The sequence below is a fragment of the Orycteropus afer genome, unplaced genomic scaffold (assembly GCF_000298275.1).
Source record: "Orycteropus afer afer isolate SDZICR_OR568_19922 unplaced genomic scaffold, OryAfe1.0 scaffold00038, whole genome shotgun sequence".
In the NCBI taxonomy this organism is placed as follows: Eukaryota; Metazoa; Chordata; class Mammalia; order Tubulidentata; family Orycteropodidae; genus Orycteropus; species Orycteropus afer.
In genome coordinates, this window is record NW_006921625.1 from 400,509 (window position 1) to 423,195 (window position 22,687).

The 22,687-nt window shown below is 54.9% G+C and overlaps 1 protein-coding gene across 1 annotated transcript; it reads left to right on the forward strand.

Moving 5' to 3' along the window:
* The first annotated feature begins 289 nt into the window (after positions 1-289).
* On the forward strand, positions 290-17,603 carry TUBGCP2 (tubulin gamma complex associated protein 2). The gene is made up of 17 exons (XM_007936780.1): positions 290-439; positions 1,196-1,324; positions 2,172-2,348; positions 3,678-3,837; positions 4,897-5,104; positions 5,459-5,658; positions 5,946-6,135; positions 7,653-7,798; positions 8,199-8,379; positions 9,205-9,385; positions 11,898-12,070; positions 12,246-12,374; positions 13,330-13,450; positions 14,755-14,898; positions 15,910-16,038; positions 16,509-16,672; positions 17,465-17,603. Exons 1-17 carry the CDS (start codon positions 290-292, stop codon positions 17,601-17,603), a joined length of 2,721 nt encoding a protein of 906 aa, XP_007934971.1.
* The last annotated feature ends 5,084 nt before the right edge of the window (positions 17,604-22,687 follow it).

Consider the following 22,687-nt stretch of genomic DNA (forward strand, 5'->3'; position numbering starts at 1 on the left):
GATGGCCCTGGGCCAGAGCACTGGGTGGGGCTCATTTGAAAGGCTCAGGCTTTTAGAGCCAAGTGGAAGCCCTGGTAAGGGCTGGGGTTCAAGGCATAGTGGCTTAGATCTAAGGTTGGTGTATGACACTGGGGGGCAGGGGCATCCCAGGACTCTCCTGGTCTTGACAAAGCCCCAACCGTGGCCAAACTCAATTACTTTTCAAGGCTTTTTGTAGGTTTGGTCTTGTCGGTGGCCTTTTGCTCCCTTTAGGGGTTCCTGTTGTGATGTCAGTGTGTCAGCTGGAGCCATGAGTGAGTTCCGGATCCACCATGATGTCAACGAGCTGCTCAGTCTGCTGCGTGTCCGTGGTGGCGATGGGGCTGAGGTCTACATTGACCTGCTTCAGAAGAATAGGACCCCATATGTGACAACCACTGTCTCTGCACACAGTGCCAAGGTGAGTGCCACCCAGCAGGCAGTGATGATGGTAGACAGCACAGGCTGAAAGCTTTTGTGTGTCAGTATTAGAAGAACCTACGATTTTACCAAGTGCTCATGAGATCTCCTGTCACTCCCCCATCTCACAGAGACTACAGAGATACAAGTGGAGGCTCAAGGAGAGACTTAAATCCTGACTCTCAATCATTGCCTCCCTGTGTCTCAGGAGGATACACATTCCTGGTTCCAGGCACACAAAATCCTTCTCAAGTGTCATTTCTTTGTTTAAATGATCTGTAGTTCAGAACCATACGTGTTCAGTACAAGATGAACACAAAGTCATTAGTTAAAAACAAACTAGGAAGCTTTGTAGTTCAGTTGAATGATGGTTCCGGGGTGATTTAGGTAAGTTAGCTCAACAGAACAAAAGTCCAGGAACCACAGTTCTGTTTGGTTTATTATGAAAGGAACAACCTGAGTTGTTGTGTGGGATGTAGCCCCCAGCCTGTGCATCACAGCTGGTTCCAGAGGGAGTGGATCCCAGCATCCAACACCTGCCAGGAAAAGCAGCAGCAGTGCGTCTACCTGGCGTAAGCCTTAGGGGACATAGAGGAGAGCATGCATGGTTTAATAGCAGATCTTGGTGTAGTAGTTCGTTATTACTTCAGGCCTGCCCAATTTAGTGTCTCGGTTTTTGTGTTTAATTTTCTTGAAGGTGTGTGTTAAGTGTTTAATTACTTCCTGTCAGTAAGTCGCTTATGTTCATGCTGTCAAGGTTAAAATAGCAGAATTCTCTCGTACCCCGGAAGATTTCCTGAAGAAGTACGATGAGCTGAAGTCTAAAAACACACGGAGCCTGGACCCGCTGGTGTACCTGCTGTCAAAGCTCACAGAGGACAAGGAGGTGCTGTGGGGCCCAGCTAGGACAGTGTAGTGAGTGTCAGTGAAAGGCGTTCCTTCCAGGCCCGAGAGGCTAATGAGATACAGACTCCTGAGGGGCCTTCTGCCAGGGATGGTGGCTCTAAGTAACCTCTCAGGTGTGAGACATGATCCGTTAGATAGAAACTCTGTAGTCTGCCATTGGGATCACTGTGTCACACCTGTTTACCACACCTCTCCCCCTCCTGTGGCCTCACTTCCGCACTCTGCTTCTTACTGTACTGCGTGTGGCGCCTTCAGCACGAACAGGGAGTCAGGGTGGAGCAGAGCTGCCTCCGGGAAGCAAGGGGCGGGGAGACCGAAGCCTGTCGTGTGTTAGGCTGCATTCTTTTGAGTCTTTTATCTTGTACTCATGTTACTTTCATATTGAGTGAAAAATACGTTCAGATTGAAGGAAGCTGGCCCTCAAGAGTCTTCTTGCATGTGTCAGGTGCTTAGGCTTACTTCATGTGGCCCTGGATCTTTTCAGGACTAAAAGATGAGGGTGGTGCATGTGGGCCCCCAGCACTGAGAATAGGTAAGGGGGCAGCTGGAACAAGCGAGACTTTGCTGCGAAGAGATTTTGAGACTTGGCAGAGCTGGCTGTGCCAGTACGAAGGGTCTAGAGTTGGACGTCAGAGCAGATGATGCCCTCCCCCCTCCAGGAGGCTGCCTGGAGGCTAGATGGAGCTCATTGGTTACGGGAGTGACCCCTCATTCATTCCCCAGGGTACTCCTTCGAATTGGGGAAGAAGTCAGTGGGGGTTACTTTGTTCCCCGAGTTGCACAAGCATGGTGACCCTTCCCCAGTTACCCAGCTCTGTTGTTTGTAGACTCTGCAGTACTTGCAGCAGAACGCGAAAGAGCGGGCTGAGCTCACCGCCACTGCTGCAGCCAGCTCTGGCCCCAGCTTCAGCGTTCCTGCCTCGGCCTCCAGGATCTCCACACAAGAGCTTGAGGAACTGAGGAGGCAGCTGGGCAGTGTGGCCACAGGCTGCACGCTACAGCAGGTATGGCATCTGCTCCTGGGGGCACACCTTCCCTCTTATGGCACCTGTCAATCCATCGAGCCTGGGGTTGCAGCCGATGGGCTACGGTTCTATGGTTTGTGGATAGAGTGGGAGAACGATGTGGAACAAAACTCAAGATTATTTTTTTAAAAAAAGGGGGAGGACCAGGTTTTGCTGGTCCGATAGAGCCTGATGGAAACACTGAGACTGTGGCCCCTAGCTGCCTTTCAGCTCTGGAATTGAACCCATTCCTGTGGCTTCTGCTAAACAAAATACAGGCATGTGAGCTAAACATTTACATTAGGTAAATGGGAGAGTAGAAGGGCAATGTATGCACAGGGAGACAGCTCAGGGCAGGAGTGCATGGGCAGGAAGGACACAGGGAAGAGGTGGCTATGGGGAAGAAGTGGGAGGGGAGCTGTTGCATTGTGGGAGATTACAGTCAGTGTGATTAGAGTGTGCGTGAACTGCTATATGAAAGATGAATTTGTTCTATAAACTTTCACCCAAATCACAATAAAACTGAAAAAAAAGAAAGTGGATCTGAAGGGAAGACAGAGGCTCTGCTTCTGACCATGAGCAAATGTTTCAGGGTTTACTGTTTTGTAATCACGAATCCTGGACCACCAGAAGAGACTGGCCCTGCAGTAGGTCTCGATTTGCTGGAAAGCCAGACTCGCCTAGTGAAGGTGGTGGTTATAGCCCCAATTCCTGTTAGTCGAGGGTGGTCCTAGGTCTCAGGAATGGTTGTGGCCCCATGTTCCTGTCTGTTGAGGGTGGGCCTGGGTCTCAGCAGTACTTTTGGCCCTATGTTCCTGTCTATCGAGGGTGAGCCTTGGTTACAGCAGTGGTTATGGCCTCATGTTCTTGTCACTTGAGGGTGGTCCTAGGTCTCAGTAGTGCTTTTGGCCCCCTGTTCCTCTCAGTTTTTGACATTTGTTTCTTCAGGGGTGTGCTTCACTGTCAGGAGAGGGTGTTGACACATTGAGGTTCCTGAGAGTCAGGTCTGAGCTGGGCTCCTGAGTTGGGGCTCGGCCACTGCTTGTGATTTACCAGGGGCTCCCGACACAAGGGGCAGCGTCCCTGGATCCCTGCCCAGCACCTGGCCTGGTGGTGTGGCCCCTGGACCCCAGTACCTGGCTTGATGGTGGCTAGTGGACCACCTGCCTGCCCCAGCGCCTGGTGGCAGCTCACAGGCCATTAGTTTCAATGGTTTTTTGAGCTCTTGGGTATGTGACCTGATGGGTCTTTTCTTCTTGGAAGGTGCGTGTGTTTTATGTTTGTGTGAACATATGTTCTTGTTTTTGTGTCCATACATGTCCCTGTTAGTCTCTGGAACTCACAAGAAAGACACTACGAGACAAGCAGAACAAGAGGAACTCGGGCCAGCACCTCCCCACCTTCCCTGCATGGGTGTATGAGCGGTCCGCACTCACCGGGGACTTCCTGACCAGCTCAGGGGTGGGCACGGACACTGCTCTGCCCATAGGTGTGTAAGGGCCTGACTGGGGCGTTTGTTGATGTGCCTGCCTGTTGTGAGTTGGGGTTTGGGTGTGTCCTGTGGTGACACTGATGGTTCCTGAGCTGCCAGCCTCCAGGTCTGGGGCTGACCCTAGGACTGACCGCGGACTTCTCACAAAGCTGGTACGGATGTGAGGCTGGGTGCAGGACAGTTGGAGCACAGTGCCTCACCTGAAGCTGCCCTTCTGGCAGTGCTGTCTTGCTGCCCCTGCGTGCAGCCCTTCTGGCCTGGCAGGGCAGCTCAGCCAGAGCAGAGTGGGCAACCCCAGGAGGCAGTGGCACCAGCAGTGGCCTTGCTCTGCGCCTGTAGTGGGCATCATGGCAGGTTCTCTGCTTTGCCCCAGAGTAAGCCCAGCTCATCAAGCTGTGACTCACGGACTGGCGTGCCAATTGGACTAGCAGTGCTTTTTTTTTTTCTTTCCATTTTTATTGTGATTTGAGTGAAAGTTTACAGAGCAAATTCATTTTTCATACAGCAGTTCATACACATTTTATCTCATGACATGGACCACAATTTCTCATAATGTAACAGCTCCCCTCCCACTTCCTCCCCATAGTTACCTCTTCCCTGTGTCCTTCCCTCCATGTGCTCCCGCCCCCTGAGCTGTCTCCCTGTGTATACACAGCCTTTCTATTCTGCCATGATTGTTTTCTCCAAGGAACGTATCTACCTGATGTGTATGTTCAGATCATACGACACTTGTGGTGCTTTTAAAGTTCCTGAATTTAGGCTTTAAAAACGTAGAAGATCCTCACGTGGATCTGCTGCTGCTGTTGCATCCCATGTGGTCGCAGCGGTGGTCACCAGCTCTGGAACCAGGTGTGCCTTTCCTAGGGGTGGAAATCTCAGCAGAGAATCCCCTGGGTCGAGTCAAGGCTAAGCTCACTGGCTTGTATTTGTAACTGTGCTTGTCTGAGGCAGCTTCAGGGAGGGGATTAGAGAGCACGACTAACCAGATAGAAGGATAGGAGTGTGGGGACGGGGCAGGGATGCTGGCTGCTTGCAGACACCGTGCCGTCCCCACAGGTGCCCTGCCTCTGACCTCCCAGGAGTCGGCCGTAGTGGAGGACCTGCTGTATGTGCTGGCCGGAGTGGATGGCAGGTACATCACTGCACAGCCCCTCACGGGCCAGCAGAGCCGCAACTTCCTTGTGGACCCCAACCTGGACTTGTCTGTCAGGGAGCTGGTAAACAGAATTCTCCCTGTGGCTGCCAGCTACTCCACTGTGACCAGGTAGGTGCCAGGACCAGGCCTTGATTCAGCTGGTACACCCCAGGTTTGCTCTACAAAAGGGAGAGGACACCTGTCACCGCAGGGGCCACATTCTCTCCCAGAAGGTCCCCGCTTCAGGTTATGGCCAGCCTTGCTCCCGATGGTCTTGAAGCCCAGGGAACTCTGGGCCAGTGTGCCCTATCCCTATGTGCCCCACCCCCTGTGCCCCATCCCACATGTCTCATCCCTCACCCCCTCAGGACTGGAGGCTGAGTGAGCCAGTTGCTTGCATATGAGGAAGGGCAGCCACACACTAGCCTCCCTCAGGGAAGGTAGGTGCCCCTTAGCAGGGTGCTCTGTGCTCGCTTCTTGCAGATTCATCGAGGAGAAGTCATCTTTTGAGTATGGGCAGGTGAACCACGCCCTGGCGGCTGCCATGCGTACCCTGGTGAAGGAGTACCTGATTCTCATCACTCAGCTGGAGCAGCTACAGAGGCAGGGCCTGCTCTCTCTGCAGAAGCTCTGGTTCTACATCCAACCCACCATGCGTACCATGGACATCCTGGCCTCGCTCGGTACTGCCCAAGGGACAAGAGCATGGCAGCCCTGGGGGTGGTACTGGCACCAGATGGAGGAGTTCGTACTGAAATTGGGGCTCATCGTGGGGAGGGGAGGGAGCAGTGCCCGGGGTTTGTAATTTCCAGAAGCCAGGGTATGAGGACAAAGCCTTTGTAACCTCACGTAAACACAGACTGGCAGTAGGAGAATCGTGACCACTGCTCTTGACAAGCTAAAGGAGCCACTGTCCTGGACAAGGGCCGGGGGTCTTTGGGGAAGGTGCTCATGGCCTCCTTCCTTGCAGCTACGTCTGTGGATAAGGGCGAGTGTCTTGGGGGCTCAACTCTCAGTCTGCTGCATGACAGGAGCTTCAACTACACAGGCGACAGCCAGGCCCAAGAGCTGTGTCTGTACCTGACCAAGGCCGCCAGTGTCCCCTACTTCGAGATCCTGGAGAAGTGGATCTACCGTGGGATCATCGACGACCCGTACAGGTGGGTGCCCCTGAGGCACAGGCGGGGCAGACCCTCGACAGTGGCCCCACTCTGGGCGTTCCTGAACCACCACCGCCACAGGTACCACACCAGTCACCACATAGATGTCACAGCTGGCTCTGCTGAGGTCACCAGCAGGCCCCACAGCCACCTCTCCTGAGGTCACCTGGCTCTGAGGAAGTGGTGAGTGTGTACCACTGCTCTTCAGCAGCTGTGTTCTCGGAATGAGGAGGGTTGAAGCCCCACGTTGAGGCTCTTAACCGCCTAGCAAAATCTAGGCACACCCTTAGCATGACGTGGCCAAGTACATGAAGTCCAACACCCTGCTCCCAGGGCTGTGGTTTGTTGAGACGTATTTGTCAATTTTATTTTTAGACTATGGTACAGAAGTGAGCAGGTTTGTTGTTTTCTAAATTACATTTATTTTATTGTTTAGAATGTATATCACTCACTGTCCTTGAGTCGATCCCAACTCACAGCGACCCCCACTTAGGTTTCCGAGGCAGCATCACTACGGAAGTAGATTGCTCAACCTTCCTTCCGAGGAGTGACTGGTGGGTTTGAACCACCAGCCTTCTGGTTAGCAGTCACATGCCTTAGGCACTACGCCACCAGAGTTCTCAGAATATACATAAACTCGGGGTTTTTTTTAATGATTTTTCCCCTAGAAATTGCTTTTACTTGATGTACTCAAGTCTTTAAGGTTCCAATAAAGAAAAAAATTTCTGTACAAACAAACAACAGCATGCACCCATTCACCAGTTCCTCCATGAACTACTCAATGAACAGCCATGGGCCAGTTGAGTGGTTCCTGTATGTACCATTCAGGGATGCGGACTAACCCCTCAGACTGTACCGCCATCCTTACACGCTTTCTGAGCTGTTCTACCCCGTTAGTGTGAACTCCTTGTCCCTGAGCTTCCTGTGCAATCTTTAGAGTTGCTGTTGTCAACTTAATCCCTTGTGGAAAGCTCTTAAAAGAGTGAAGTGCTCAAGGCAGACTCTTTTTTGCTTGTTAAGCTAAGCTACTGTTCAGTTTTAAGAAGATGTTAGGGTCTGTTTTTCTTTGTTTTGTGGCTTAAAGATGATTCTAGGGCAGTAGCTTCAGGGGAGAAATGCGAGTTTCTTTACCAACGAATCAGAAAACTGTTTCCAGTGAGGGCCTAGTAAGGAATGTGTGTGCGGAGCCAGAGTGAGAGGTGGCTGAGGTGTGGCGGGAGCGCAGCTGGTTCTGCAGCATGGAGCGTGTTTTACGGTATGAGCATGTTTGGCTGCTGCATCCGTCATGAAGGGAATGCTAGGTTTAGCAGGAGCCAGGTCTGCACCAGCCTGGACACCAGCCAGCAGTGAGGTCGTAGAGCAGCCACGTGGGGTGTGGGGTGTTTGTCCTGGTAGCTGTTCTATCTGCTCCATGCCTGCCTGGCGCGCCGCCGTCCTGCTCTGGCGGCCCTGCCTTCCCAGCCTGGGCTGCTGGGTGTGCAGCCCGCCGCGTCTGAGTACATTCCATGCCTGTGCAGTGAGTTCATGGTGGAGGAGCATGAGCTGCGGAAGGAGAAGATCCAGGAGGACTACAATGACAGGTACTGGGACCAGCGGTACACCGTGGTGCAGCCCCACATCCCAGCCTTCCTGCAGAAGATGGCGGACAAGGTCCTCAGCACAGGTGGGTTTGAGAGCTGAGAGCTGGAGTGGGTGGGAGGGGCTCTCCTGCAGGCTCAGCAGGGTGTCACCCCCCGGGTTAGGCTGCCCGCAACGTGTGTGCCCTGTCCCCACTTCCCAGAGAATGTGTGTCAGTCCACCAGCGTCGGGTTCATTGGCTCTGACAGCTGCCACAGCACCAGAGCCGTCACGTGGCAGAGAACTGCCCAGGGCTTTCATTAGGCAACCAGCCACTGCTCTCAAGCCTAGCAGGAGTCATGTCTCTCCATTGGACCAACAGAGGTCCACCCTGTTCTTGTACCGTTGTCTGTGGCTACTGTGTGTCAGACAAGGGTGCGCAGGTTTCAGGCCTGGGATTACTCTGCAGGCACAGTGGTACCTCTGCTGTCTTCTCTCTTCACTAGGAAAATACCTGAACGTGGTGCGGGAGTGTGGCCACGACGTGACATGCCCAGTGGCCAAGGAGATCACCTACACGTTGAAGGAGCGGGCGTACGTGGAGCAGATAGAGAAGGCCTTCAACTATGCCAGCAAGGTCCTCCTGGACTTCTTGATGCAGGAGAAGGAGCTGGTTGCACACTTGAGGTTCGGGAACACGCGTCAAGTCTGGTCTCCCTGTGAATGCACGGCCCTGGAATAGCTCCTTGAGAGGGGAGGTCACTTTGTGGGTTGTATTTTTAAAAATTAGAGTGCTGCCACTGTGTAGGACTCTGCACACTCACTCTGCCACACTGTGCGAGGCCTTGCACACATCTTTCAGCATTTTGCACACTCACCCCATGTTGCGTAGCACTCTGCACACTTGCCCTCACCACGTTGCACAGAATTTTGCACACACACCTCCCGTGTTGCACAGCACTTTGCACACTCACCTCCAGCACATTGCACACTTGCCCCCCACCATGTTGCACAGCATTTAGCACACTTGCCACTACCACCACCAGCACCTTGCTCATGTTGCTTCATGAGGAGAGTGTCAGCACTGGCACAGGGGCCCTCAAGGTCCCGGTATCTGCCCCTGAGTCCCTGCTGTCCAGAATGACACGGCTCCTCAGTCCTGCGCCTGCCAGAGCCTACCCCTGTGATTGGTCTGGCTCCCTCCACCCCATCAGTACCTCCTTTCACAGCCAGGCGGGAGCGGGTCCAGTGTCTCAGAGGACCCTTAATGCTGAGCTCAGTGTCACTGAGAGCCGCCCCCTCCCTCGCTTTTTTTAATATGCTTTCTGTGTGAGCTCTGCCGTGTGTCCAACTCCAGCCAGGCCCTCCCGCCCACCGCAGATGCTGGTCTCTGGGGTGGGCCTCACCTGCAGGAGACTGCCCAGTAGCCAGCCTCACCTTCCCATGAGCCCACACCACTCTGCCATGTCAGATGGCCTGACGAGGGGCCTCTGTTTCCATCTTTGCCACTAGGTCCATCAAGCGCTACTTCCTGATGGCCCAGGGGGACTTCTTCGTGCACTTCATGGACCTCACTGAGGAGGAGCTGAAGAGGCCAGTGGACGACATCACGCCCCCCCGGCTGGAGGCCCTGTTGGAACTGGCCCTTCGCATGAGCACCGCCAACACAGACCCCTTCAAGGATGACCTGAAGGTAGGCGTCAGAGTACCGAGAGAGAGGCCTACAGGAATGACAGGGGACCTGCGGAGACATGGGGTGGGGGGCTGTGGAGGTATGGGAAGGCACTGAGAGAAAGAGGCCTGCAGGAATTACTGGGAGACCTAAAGAGGTATTTGGGAGATAATGAGAGAGGCCAGCAGGAACTCCAGACTTGGAGCCAACTCATGAGGCAGAAGTCAAAGCAGCTCTTGGGTGTGGCTAGGACCATGCTGGCACCCCAGGCTGTGGCACCTATGGGTGATGTGCTGGGTCTCAGGCTCCGGGGTGGTGGCCATGTGAAGCTCTTGCACCTGACAGCAGGTGGGGTTGTAGGCACTGTCCCCAGATCATGAGGTTGGGGTGCCCAGGTGCTTTTTTCTCTCTATTGTTGCATGTTTCATAGGTGACCCTGTGTCAGCCTGGTGGCGCATGCATGTGATCTGCGAGTGGACATGCCTGTACTGGGCTCTTTTAATTGTACTGTGGACTGTGACTTCAAAGAATTCTCAGAGTCCATGACTCTAAAACTCAGAGACTATAAGTCCTGCCTGAGAATTCTAGAAATAAGCTCTCTTCCACTGAACAAGCTGCTGGTACAAGAGCCACTTGGAGTAGTTTTTATTTTGAAGTAACTAGGTTGTAGGAGTAGATCAGTTTCTGGATCCTGTTGTCTGGCTGCCTTAGAGTGTCTACAGTGTCGTCCTACCATCGTCATACCAAGAAATCAGCATCGGTAGCAACTGGGTCCACAAAGCATGGGCCACTTTCCCACTGAGGCTGTCCCTGCTCCAGGCCCCCACGAGACATTTGCTGCATGGCCCCTAGTGTCCCCACATCTGAGACAGCCCCTCAGTGCCCATGTGTCTGGGACAGTCCTCAAATCTGTAGGAGCCCGTGGTGTCCTGTGTTGTCAGGTGTCTTGTGCGTGCTGTCTGATGTTATGTGTCAGGTCTTGTCACTAAAGCATACCACTCATCAGGGAGTCTGCATGCTGCCTCTATTTCTCCTGTGCCTCCCCCATCTCTCCAGAGGGGGCTGCATAAGACCTCGTGAGTCCTGCGGATCCTTAGATGCCACAGAGCCCCTCAGGGCTCCTGCTGGATCCGGCCTCCCACCACCACTCAGTACCCATAGAGTCTTTTCTTATTTGCTTGTTGGCCCTGCTGGGAAGAACTGCCTATTCTCCCCTTTTACTGCCCGATGCTTTTGTGTGCTGGGTCCTGGTCCAGTTCTATTGCTCATGGTACTGAGGGCCTGCCTATGGGCCTCTCTGAGGCCTTGGGTGGAGGCTGGTTGGCTGTGAAGCTTGGTTCTGCTGTTACCACTGCCACACCCAGTGGGGGCCTCTGGGCCCTATCACAGGCCTTTGCTTTCCTGAGATGCTCTCACAGGTACCTGCTCATTGCCTTGCATGCCATCAAGCATGTGTTATGGATGTAGTGCCACCCTAGTTTAAGAGTTTACTTCAAAGAGTTCCCTGTCAAGTGAAATTTCTTAAACTCACGTGACCGTCCAGGCATGGGGAGCTCTGGATTCTGATCTGGGGCGCAAAAGCACCCTGACCAACACGTGGCCAGTCAGCCCTGAGCTGTAGCACCTCCCTTGCAGGAGACAGTTTGTTTTAGAGGTAGGTAGAGGGGGAGTTCAGGGAGTGTTGAGCTCTCAGGACCCTCACAAGACAATGAGCACTGCTCTGCGGGACGTGCTATGAGCCTCTGCCCCTCTGATTTATAGGCTGGGTGCCCAGCAGCATGTCTTAGCAGCACTCTGAGAATCACCAGTTCTGTTTCTTTAGATTTGTGCCTGTGGGCTGCCTTGGGCAGTGCCCTTCTGTGTTGTGGGGGGTTTTCACAGGTCAAGTCCTACAAGTGAAATCATTGCATCAGAAGAGGTGACCGGTGCACGCCTCAGTGGAGTTCACTGACCACCTTGGGAGACCTTGGCCTCGCCTCAGTGGGTGGGACCACAGCCGGGGGACTTCAGCAGTGGCATTTGGTGACACAGTGTTTCTCCTGTCCTTGTGTTGTCTGGTTCTTTGCTTCTTGTGTTTTGTGTGCTCTCATTGTCGGCTTGTGGGTGGTGTTGCGTCGTCCCTGGCACAACGTTGGCAGCTGACAGACGTTTGAGTGCCTCAGAGTTGCGGACAGTGATAACTATCAATTTTCCATCTTGTTTGTGGTCTTTATTGTAAGGGACTTGAAGTTATCTGACTTCCTCGTGGAGTGTGTTGCGTTGTTTGTGAACTATATGGCAACATGATTTTGGAGTTTGTCTGTTTCCTTTTTTGCTTTTATGGAAAGTAGATTAGGTTTGGGTTAAGATTCAGCAGACGTTGGGATTGCCTGAGCCAGCCTTCAGCATCTGATACTCAGTCTTCAGAGAAACCTGTGACTGATCTGGATTTGTCTTTCCAGCTGAGGGTCCAAGGTTAGGGCCAGGCTGGGCTTAGGATCTGACCCTTGGCCTTCTCCTCTAAAGACCATGCCTCCTTGTCCCTTCTTCCCAGATTGAGCTGATGCCTCATGACCTCATCACCCAGCTCCTGCGGGTCCTGGCCATTGAGACCAAGCAAGAGAAGGCGCTGGTCAGTGCTGAGCCCACGGAGCTCACACTGAGTGGCCTCGAGGCCTTCTCCTTCGACTATGTTGTCAAGTGGCCCCTGTCGCTGATTATCAACAGGTGAGCACAGGGCCAGCTGCAGGCGTGGACGCGGGCTCGCTGGGAGCGAGGTGGCACACGTGCATGCTCGCGGCTACCTCGCCCTGCAGAGCCCAGGCCACTCTCCGCACACGTCTGCCGGTGGGGACATGGGAGCAGAGCAGTTGGCTCACTGAGTCCTGTGCTTGTCCCACAGGAAGGCATTGACCCGTTACCAGATGCTCTTCCGCCACATGTTCTACTGCAAGCATGTGGAGCGGCAGCTTTGCAGTGTCTGGGTCAGCAACAAGACCGCCAAGCAGCACGCCCTGCACTCAGCCAAGTGGTGTGTCTGTGCGCCGTCTTCAGGGGCCTTGCCGGGAGAGGCTTCATAGGGTCCGCGTGTTTGCCTCCACATGAGCAACTTGGCCCGCCCTGCAGGCTGCATGGCGGTGGTTCCGCATGCAGGACAGGCAGCATCCCAGGGTGTGGGGAACAGCGCAATAGTCTGCCACCAGACCTGGAGGTGTGGTACAGAGCACTGCTTTGAGAGCAAATTGATGCTAAATACTAAGAACTCAGGGGAAGGAAGGAAGCACTCTGTGTGGGGGTCCCGAGTGGGCTGCTCGCCAGCTTTCTGACCTGAGTGGGCACTGAGCCTCCGTTTCCACGCTTGCAATCTTGGTATTTTAGTGAGCGCCTCCCTTGGCTGCGGGGCTGTGGGGTGAGGTGAATTGTGCTCACAGTATGTGCCTGGTGACCTAGAGCTCAGGCTCTGCTCACCCGGGCTTTTGGCCTAGGGTGGGTACACAGGTCCTCATTGTCACTGGCCTGGGTGGGCGTCAGGAGGGTCTGGGGGCCTCACGTTTGTGTCCCATGCCCTCGTCATTGCTCCTCGGGGAGTGTCGGGTCTAGGGGTGTCACGTCTGTAGGACACCACATCCTCGTCATGCTCCCAGGTATCAGGAGAGTCTGGGGATATAGTGTCTGTACCGTGGCCTCATTGTCACTTCTCCTGGGGGAGAGGTGGGCGGGTCTCGTGTGCTTGGTGGAAATAGTGTTTTCAGCTGTGAGTGTTGTTGACCTTGCTGAGTGGGTACAGGGGAACAGCACCTGCAGAGTGCATAGCCCTGTGTGCAAGCCCCTGATGCCCCTCAGCTCTTTGGGTGCTCGCAACACTCACGTGCCCCTCAGGTCTGCCAGTGTCCCGATGCCTATGCACCCCTCAGGTTTGCGGGCACCCTGATGTCCACGTGCCCCTCACATCTGCAGGTGCCCCCTGACGCCCATGTGCCCTTCAGGTTTGCGGGCGCCTTCACCCTCCGGCAGCGGATGCTGAACTTTGTGCAGAACATCCAGTACTACATGATGTTTGAAGTCATGGAGCCAACGTGGCACATCCTAGAGAGAAACCTGAAATCTGTGAGTCTGAGCCGAGTCCCGAGACATAGGCCACTCGCGTCAGTTGCGCTGTTTACAAAACAGGTCTGCGGAGAGCCAGGTGGCAGGGTGCAACTGCCGTGAGCTGGTCCCCAGAGTGCTGCCCTCCCCTCTCCCCTCAGAGGGGTCAGAGCCACCACCAGAGAGAGAGGGGTCACTGCTCTGCCCATCAGAGTGAGAAGAGTCGGGTCCCCAACAGAGGGAAGGAGTTAGGGCCCTCATTAGAGGGAGAGGAGTCAGGCCCCTGTCAGAGGGAAGGGGTTAGGGCCCCCATCAGAGGGAAGGGGTTAGGGCCCCCATCAGAGAGAAGGGATTAGGCTCCCTGTCAGAGGGAGTAGGGGTGAGGGCCCCCCATTAGAGGAAGTGGGAGTGAGGGCCCCTTCAGAGGGAGTAGGGGTGAGGGCCCTCATCAGAGGGAGTAGGGGTGAGGGCCCTCATCAGAAGGAGTGGAGCTGAGGGTCCATGTCAGAGGGAGAGGAGTCAGGCCTCCGTTGGGGGAGTGGTGAGGGTCCCCTGTCAGAGGGAGTGGGGGTGAGGTGGCAGGGTGGTAACAGCCTCTGGATGTTGCAAAAGAGACCAAGCCCTGTGTGCGGCACAGGTGGCAGGATTGTTTACAGACTCTGTGAAGCCTCTGTGCGCATGTGTGCACCAGAGATGGACTGGGACTTTCTCCTGGCTCCTCTTGCAGCATGAGAGCCATGCTTTCAGCAGCACAACATCTTCCACAGTCTCTCTTCTAAACCTCTGGGAGGCAGACCTCTCCTCCCAGTGTTTTCTGGGTCTGCCTGGGGCACCCGGCAGCCAGGTTCCCTGTCATCCAAGTTTCTGGGAGCTGAGGGTGCAGAGAGCGCCAGTGCCCCCAGCTTTCTCTTAAAGACCCACAGATGGGGCCTGAGCAGCAGGCCCAGTGCCATCTTCTTTCACTGGTGCTGCAGGAAAAGTCCTGCTGGTTAAGCACTTGGCCGGTGACACAAAGGTTGGCGATTCAAACCCACGAGTTGCTCTGTGGGAGAAAGACGAGGCAGTCTGCTTTATTAAGACTGAAGTCTTGGAAGCCTTGCAGGACAGTTCTCCTTTGTCGTATTGGGTTGGAACATATGAGAACGAACATGATGGTAGTGGGTTTGGTTCTGGGTTTTGATATTGGGAAATTTTCCCCAAAAGACCACAGGATCATTTAGCAAGCAAAACACAATAGACGTGAACAAAGCCAAAACCAAACCCCACATGGGTGAAGTTCCCAGATGATCTGCCCACAGTACTCAGCTCACGGCCCCTCCACACAGGCCTCCAACATTGACGATGTCCTAGGCCACCACACCAGCTTCCTGGACAACTGCCTGAAGGACTGCATGCTGACCACCCCTGAGCTGCTCAAGGCCTTTTCCAAGCTCATGTCCGTGTGCGTCATGTTCACTAACTGCATGCAGGTACGACCGCCACTGCCTGCACCCACCTGTGTTCTTCCCCTGTGTGCATGTGTGCCAGGTGTGCTCACCACTGCCCCATCCCACTCCTCCACCTGCTGTGTACAAACACACAAGGTAGGGTGCTGGCCGCTGCCCCAATCTATCTATGTCCTTCACCAGCTGTAAAGGACACAGAGCTGGGACACACCCCACCCCTACCCATCTATGTTCTTCATCTACTGTATACAGATACGCAGGGTGGGGTGCTCACTGCTGCCCCAGCTCACCCTTCCGTCATCTGCTGTATTCAAGGAAGTGTACCTGTGCCTTTCACCTACTGTATGACAGTACACAGGGTGGGAGATGCTGACGCGGTACTTCTGCTCCAATCCTCTTACGCCTCTGTTCCTCACACTTTGACCCCTGGCCATGGAGTGTCTGTCCCTGGTCCTGGTCCCCTGGCCCTTGGGCCGGAAACTTGTTCCTGCATGCCTTCACGGTCTTGTTGTCAGAACCTGAATTACCTGGTTCATTTAAGTCTGTACTGAGAGTCTACCGTAAGCATTTGTCCAAAAACCACGGGACAGGAAGGGACCATGGTGGTGTGAGCAAAAATGAGTGAGAGGGTGAGGGTCTGAGCCAGCAGAGCTAGGAAGGACAGCTGCTCTTGGGGAAGGGCCCTGTGGGTGGGGACAGGACAGAGGGTGCAGACTTGGGAGGGGGAGAGTTGGAACTGATTCCTCAGATGCTAGAGCCACACTGGGTCCTCAAATGGGGACACCATGAACAGAAATGACGCTTTTAGGGAAATTTGCTCACAATGAGTGTGTGAAGGGGAGATTTAGAAGCTCAGCCAGGACCCACTTGGCCGATCCCACCCATGGTCCTCCTCAGTAGCGTCTGCCTGCCCCAACCACCGAGGACAGCCACTCCTGCACGGGATGTGCCTCACTTGTCACCACCAGTCATCCCTGTAGTTTGCGTGCTGTCATCAATGGGGTACTTCCCATATGCGCCCCTTCTCCCCCACAGAGGTTCACACAGAGCATGAAGTTGGACAGTGAGCTGGGCCGTCTGACACTGGAGCACGGGACCATGCTGGGACCGCCCACGGAGGCTGAACGGGCCGAGGAGAATGCCCGGAAGAAGCTTACCAAGAAGGTACATGCTTGACCACCATCCAGGGCCCTCCTGTCTGTCAGACAGGCTAGGGCCGCAACACAAAGACAGCTTTCACCAGCCTGTTGTTCAAAACAGAAGCCCAGAGTAGGATCCACATGAGGGACTACTGTCCCCCTCAGCTCTGCCACACACCAGCCACCAGGCCATGGCCACTTGGTAGAGCTGGGTGCACACTGCAGGGGGCAGGGGCTGCAGCTGCCCAGAGCGGTGGCAAAGCCTCTGGGGCTCAGGCCTGGGTAGAGGGGCAGCCGCCTTGCTCCTGTGTGGCCAGCGGGTGTGGGTGTGTGAGCGTGGCTGCTGTGCAGGATTAGAATGCCTTGGTGAAAGCATCGGCCTCAGTCCCCTGAGATGGCAGGAGGCTGGTCCTGGGCTAAGGGGAGAGTCACAGGGCAGAGCAGGCAGAGTTGCGGGTGGGCCCCAGCTCAGGGTCCCCCTGGCTCCTCTTGTAGCACCTGGCCGAGCACATGGATGCACCTCAGGTGACGTCAGGCTTCGAGGCCACCATCAACAAGTTTGACAAGAACTTCTCCGCCCATCTCCTTGACCTCCTGGCCCGGCTGAGTGTCTACAGCACCAGTGACTGCGAGCACAGCGTGGCCAGCGTCATCTCCAGGTGGGGTGGGACCAGGGGAATGACGCCAGTGTCATCTGCGAGGAGGAGGACAGGGAATGGGAGGGGGTCAGGGAGAGAGGGCCCTGCATATTCCTTCTAGGTCCAGGCTTTCTTGGTCCCTGACTGGAGAAAGGGTGAGGGGCATTGTCTACCTGAGCATTCACCACCCTTGGGTGCCATGCACTAGCCAAGAGCAGTGAAAATGAAGAGGGGCCGGAGGGTGAGGACAGGGACCAGCTCCGTAGGAGTTTCCTGTCTGTACAGTGGGCCTCAGATGTAGCCATGTGGCGGTATTCCTAAGGCCCTCCAGGGCAGTTCTAGTCTGATAAGTTTGGGGTGCAGCCTGCACTAGAGGTTCTGATGTGGGCAGAGGAAGCTGAGGTCTGACACCTGTGGGCTGGGCAGAGGAGGTCAGGGCCCAGCACCCGTGGGTAGAGGAGGCAGGGGCCTGCCACCCGTGGGCTGGGCAGAGGGGGCTGGGGTCCAATGCCTATGGGCACAGGCCTATGCAAGCGATGGGGGTGGGGACTTGTTTTTGCTTCAGCTTTGTCTCAGAGCTCTTGGTTCTGCTCTGTGTGTGAGCCACGTATCTTCCGTCCTGATCACCAAGAGCTTGACCGGGGTGGGCTGCAAGCCTCAGTTGTGGGGGATTCCTTGCCCATCATGGCCGAGCTGCTGGTGCTGCATCTGCTGTCCAAAGCATTGTCCCAGGGAAGGAGCCCAGAGCAGGGGCTCCTCAGCCTCGCAGCCCTGTCCTCCAGGAGGACCTTGACTTGCCCTCCCCGCCCCCAGGCTGGATTTCAACGGCTTCTACGCGGAGCGCCTGGAGCGCCTGTCGGCAGAGAGGAGCCAGAAGTCAGCTGCTGTGCATGCACATGCCCCCCGGGGACCTCCAGCAGCCCCGGCCAGGATTGCGGTTGCTGCTCAGTGAGCCCCATGTAAGGGGCTTGCCCAGACGTGGTAGGCTGTCAGCCGCATGCATGCACACACGTACACACACACATACACACACACGTATGTGTGTGCACATACATTTGGGTACAGACAGTGTTTCTGGATTTGTTCATGAAGAGCTGACTTGCTTGATTCTGATTATTTGGTTTCAAATAAAGAGAAAATGAAAACGTGGCCTTGAGATACAAGGAGTCGGGTGCCAGTGTGTGCAGGGGTCTGTAGTGCACACACCTTCAACCCTGGAGGAGACAGCACTTGTGGGGATGTGACCTGGAGCCTGCTGGGCGCTAGGGGGCAGCACACGCCCTTATGTGTGTGATGGTCCTCCACCCTTCCCTGTGTCACCTACCAGAATTTGGACAGGGTGGGAGCGGAAGTAAGTGGGGCTGTTGTAGGCAGCATAGGCAGCTGGGCCCTTGGACGTGGCCAAGAATTTCTGCCTTCTTCAGAGGGGCCTGAGAGCAGGTGAGGGAGGCCTGGTCACCTCACAGAGGGGGCTCCACTCCAGGGACAGCCCTTGGCCACGTTGGCTGCCTTTAGGGGGGGCATCCCCAGAGCTGAAACCACAGACCACTTCCTCTTGGAGCCCTCAGTCTCCACAGCCTGAGGTGCCACATTGTCAGAGACATTTTACAAGTGCTTACCTTCCACTCAGGCTGCCCATCTGGCCCTAGGGGGACACCAGTTCCCCCTGTGTCCATGTCCCTGTGTCCAGGACACCCAGGACCTCCAGAGGTGGACTTGGCTACTGCATCTCCAGGGTTTGTGGGCAGCCATGGGGAAGAGTGGGGCTGAGTCAGACCAGTTGGCCTGTGTATGGTGGGGGCTCTGTCAGCCATGACTGCTGATGGAGGAGCCTTGACTTTAACCATCTGCCCATTGGGTCATCTTCTTCATTACTTCCACAGAGCAGTCCCGCCTGCAGCTGCTGCTGGTCTCTGCCTCCAGATATGCACAGGGACAGCTCACTAGGTCCCTGGACCCCCAGATCCCTGCCCACTTGGGCTGCCCTGGTGGTGCATATGGAGGGCACAAGACAGCAGGCTCTGGCTCTGGGGGACCCCCTGGGGCAGGGAGGGTAGAGAGCTAGTGGGAGGAGCAGGGTGAGCTGTGGTTGGCCAGACCTTGGTGGGCGTGCACCTCTGCAGGCTGGCAGGCCCAGGAGACCATGTGTAGTGCCTGCGAGGGCCCCGTTTCTCTTCCTCAAACCCCGGATGGGGCTGTCACAAGCACCTCCCTGCCACCTTGTTGTCCTTGCCCCTCGGAAACCCACTGTCTAGCTCTTCCTCCTGAGGTTTGGTCTCATTTGCACAGTGAAGGGCAGAGTCATGGATGGGGAGAGGGGAGTCTGGCCTGCAGTTCTGGTGTCTGCCAGCCTCCCCCTCCTACCCAACACCTGCCTGAGACATCGTGCTATTGGACCTGGGGCCAGCCCTCCAGCTCTGGGGAAGACGATATGCTATGTCGTATCTGATTCCCTGACTGCTGCTTCCATGGGTGTTAACTATGGATCCAAATAACATGAAATCCTTGACAACTTCAGTCGTCTCTCCATTTATCATGCTGCTGCTTATAGGTTCAGCTGTGGAGAGTTTTATGTTAAAGTATAATCCATACTGAAGGCTGTTGTCTTTGATCTTCGTTAGTGCTTCAAGTCATCCTCAATTTCAGCAAGCCAGGTTGGGTCATCTACGTATCGAAGGTTGTTAAGTCTTCCTCCAATCCTGATGCCGTGTTCTACTTCACATAGTCCAGCTTCTCAGATGATTTGCTCAGCGTACAGATTGAACATGTATGGTGAAAGGACACTACCCTGACGCACTCCCTTCCTGATTTTAACCATGCAGTGTCGTCTTGTTCTGTACACATGACAGCCTCATGATCTGTGTACAGGTTCCTCATGAGCACAAATAAATGTTCTGGAATTCCCATTCTTCCCAGTGTTACCCATAATACATTAGGATCTACAGGGTCAAATACCTTTGCATAATCAATAAAACCCAAGTAAACATCTTTCTGGTATTCTTTGCTTCCGGCCAAGATCCACCCGATAGGCCTCATTCCATGTCTTCTGAATCCAGCTTGTGTTTCTGGAACTTCTCTGTCAACATACTGCTGCAGCTGTTTAATTATCTTCCAAATTTTACTTGTCTGTTATTAATGATATTGTTCAATAATTTCCACATTCTGTGGGATCACCTTTCTTCAGAATGGGCACAAATATGGATCTCTTCCAGTCAGTTGGCCAGGTAGCTGTCTTCCAAATTACTTGGCATAGATGAGTGAGCCCCTCAAGGCCTGCATCCGTTTGTTGAAACATCTCAGTCGGTATTCCGTGGGTTCCCGGAGCCCCGTTTTTCATCAGTTCCCTCAGCACAGCTTCCACTTCTTCCTTTGATAGCATTGGTTCTTGATCAGTTACCACCTTCTGAAATAATTGAACATTGACCACTTCTTTCTGGTACAGTGACTGTGTATTCCTTCCATCTTCTTTCGATGTTGCCTGCATCATTCAATATTTTGCCCATAGAATCCTTCAATATTGCAACTTGATGCTTAAGTTTTTTCTTCACTCTTTCAGCTTGAGAAATGCCAAACTTGTTCCTGCTTTTTGGTTTTCTACCTCCAGGTCTTTGCACATTTCATTATAATAATTGACCTTGTCTTCTCAAACTGCTTTTTGAAATCTTCTGTTCAGCTCTTTTATCTTGTCATTTCTTCCATTTGCTTTAGCTACTCTATGTTCAAGAGCAAGTTCCAGAGTTTATTCTGACATCCATTTTGGTCTTCCTTTTCTGTCTTTTTAATGACCTTTTACTTTATGTATGATGTTCCTGATGTCATCCCACAATTTGTCTGGTTTTCATCACTGGTGTTCAATGCATCAAATCTGTTTTTCAGGTGGTCCCTAAATTCAGGTGGGATATACTCAAGGTCATATTTTGGTTCTCATGGACTTGTAATTGTCTTCAGCTTCAACTTGAACTTGCTGATGGTCTGTTCCACAGGAAGCTCCTGCTCTTATTTTGGCTGAAGATACTGAGCTTCTCCATCACCTCCTTCCACAGATATAGTCGATTTGATTCTTGTGTGTTCCATCTGGCCAGGTCCACATGTGTAGCTGCCAATTATGTTGTTGAAAATACCATGGACTGTGAGAAGAAGCAAATATGTCCTGGAAGAACTGCAGCCAGAATGCACCTTGGAAACAAGAATGGCCAGACTTCTTACCAACTTTGGTCATGTTGTCAGGAGGGTCCATTTCCTGGAGGATATCACACTTGGTAAAGTGGAGGGTCAGCAAACAAGGGGAAGACCCTCAACAAGATGTATTGACACTGGCTGCAACAATGGGCTGAAGTATAGCAAGGATTGTGAGGACAGCACACGACTGGGCAGTGTTTTCGTTCTGTTGTATGGAGTTAACTATGAGTCGAAGCCAGCGCCAACAACAGGGGAAAGCAGGTGGGGGAGGGAGGGAGGGGTGACAGGCCTTGTCCTCAAAAGTGTAGGAGGTGGGGAGGGTGGGGCTGGCCGGAAGCTGCAGAAGCCCTTTGTTGTGTCCTTGGTGACTTCCTGGCCTCAGATTCTCATCCACACGGATGGCTGGGAGCCCTGTGGGATTGCCCAGCTCTGTGTACTCATTCCCACGTGTGGGGCTTCTGCTGAGAGCTGGGTACACGGCGGTAATGACGGCACCCTTGCCCCGGGACACCTTCATCCAGGGACACGGCAGGATGAGGAGCTGGCGGTTGGCGGGAGGGGCAGGGACCTGCAGGGCCACCCCTGGGTGGGTCACAAAGGAAGTGGGCGGGGGAAGGGGGTCACAAAGGGAGGCAGAATACCTAGGAGGCGGGGCCTCGCAGCCCCGCCCCGCCAAGTGCCCCGCGAGGCACCACCCGGCCCCGTGCCCGCCCGGCCGATTGGCTGCAGGGCGGGGGCCGGTCTTTGGGGTGGGGCCGGGCGTGGGTTTGAGAAGCCCCGGGGAGCGCCGCGGACCAGACCGGCCCCTTCCGGAGCCGCTTCCCTGCGTACCCCTCAAGACACTCCAGACACCCCGCTTCCGTTCCCCGACGATGCGCAGCCCCAGCCTCGGGCTTGGGCTCTGGCTGCCCGGCGCGCTCTGGCTTCAGGGTAAGGGCTCGCATCGGCGCCGCACGGGGTCCGAGGGAGACTGCCCGGCGCGGCGCGAGCTGGGGCGCTGGGCCACCTGCTCCCGGCGCCCCGCCTGTGCCCCGACGGGTCTTCTGAGGGCACGGGGCGCGCAGAGCGGTGATGCGTGGAGAGGAGTCAGGACCTTCAAAAGGAAGCTGAGAGCAAACTCAGCCTTGGTCTCAGAACTGGGCGCCGACAGCGTGGGGCTGAGGGCGGCTGACCGCTGCACCCACTGCTACTGGCGCCCTGTCTGGGGGAGTGTCCATGCCTACCGGACCCCCGAGGCGGGCCGAGAAGTGCAAACAGACTAGCAGTGCGCTGGAGCCGAGGGCAGGGGGTGCATGGGGACTGGTCTCTGGCCAGGGAGGATCCGGTCAGCTACTACCCCGACCCCCCACTTGGGGGGCTTCCAGGATGGGGGCTTAGTGGTCCTCCAACCCCAGCCTGGAGGAGCAGAATGAAGGGACTGCTTCTCTGGGTGGTGGACCTCTCACTCGAAGGATTACCACCCAGTGGGATAGGCAGCAACTTCAGAGCTGTGGTCCCACTCACCCCCAGCCCATCAGCAGGTGGCTGGTCTTTCAAATGCCCAGAACTCCCCATCACCCCCAGATCTGCAGTTGAGAACACAGGGGGTTTCCAGCACCTGCGGCAGGCCCTTTGGGCTCCCAGCTACACGCCAGGATGGGATGATGACGTACTTGAGCAGGGGAGGCTGGGGATTCTTAGTGCCTGTGGGGGGGCCTGTGGTCAGAGGCGTGGGGACAGGGGGTGGGCGGTGGGTAGAGTGGGGCAGTTTCAGGACACTGCCTTGAGTTGCTGGTCTGAGCTGCCAAGCACCCCTGCCCTCCACAAGGCGGGGACAGAGGCCAAGGGCAGGACAAGACCGTGCCCTGCTGACCCCAT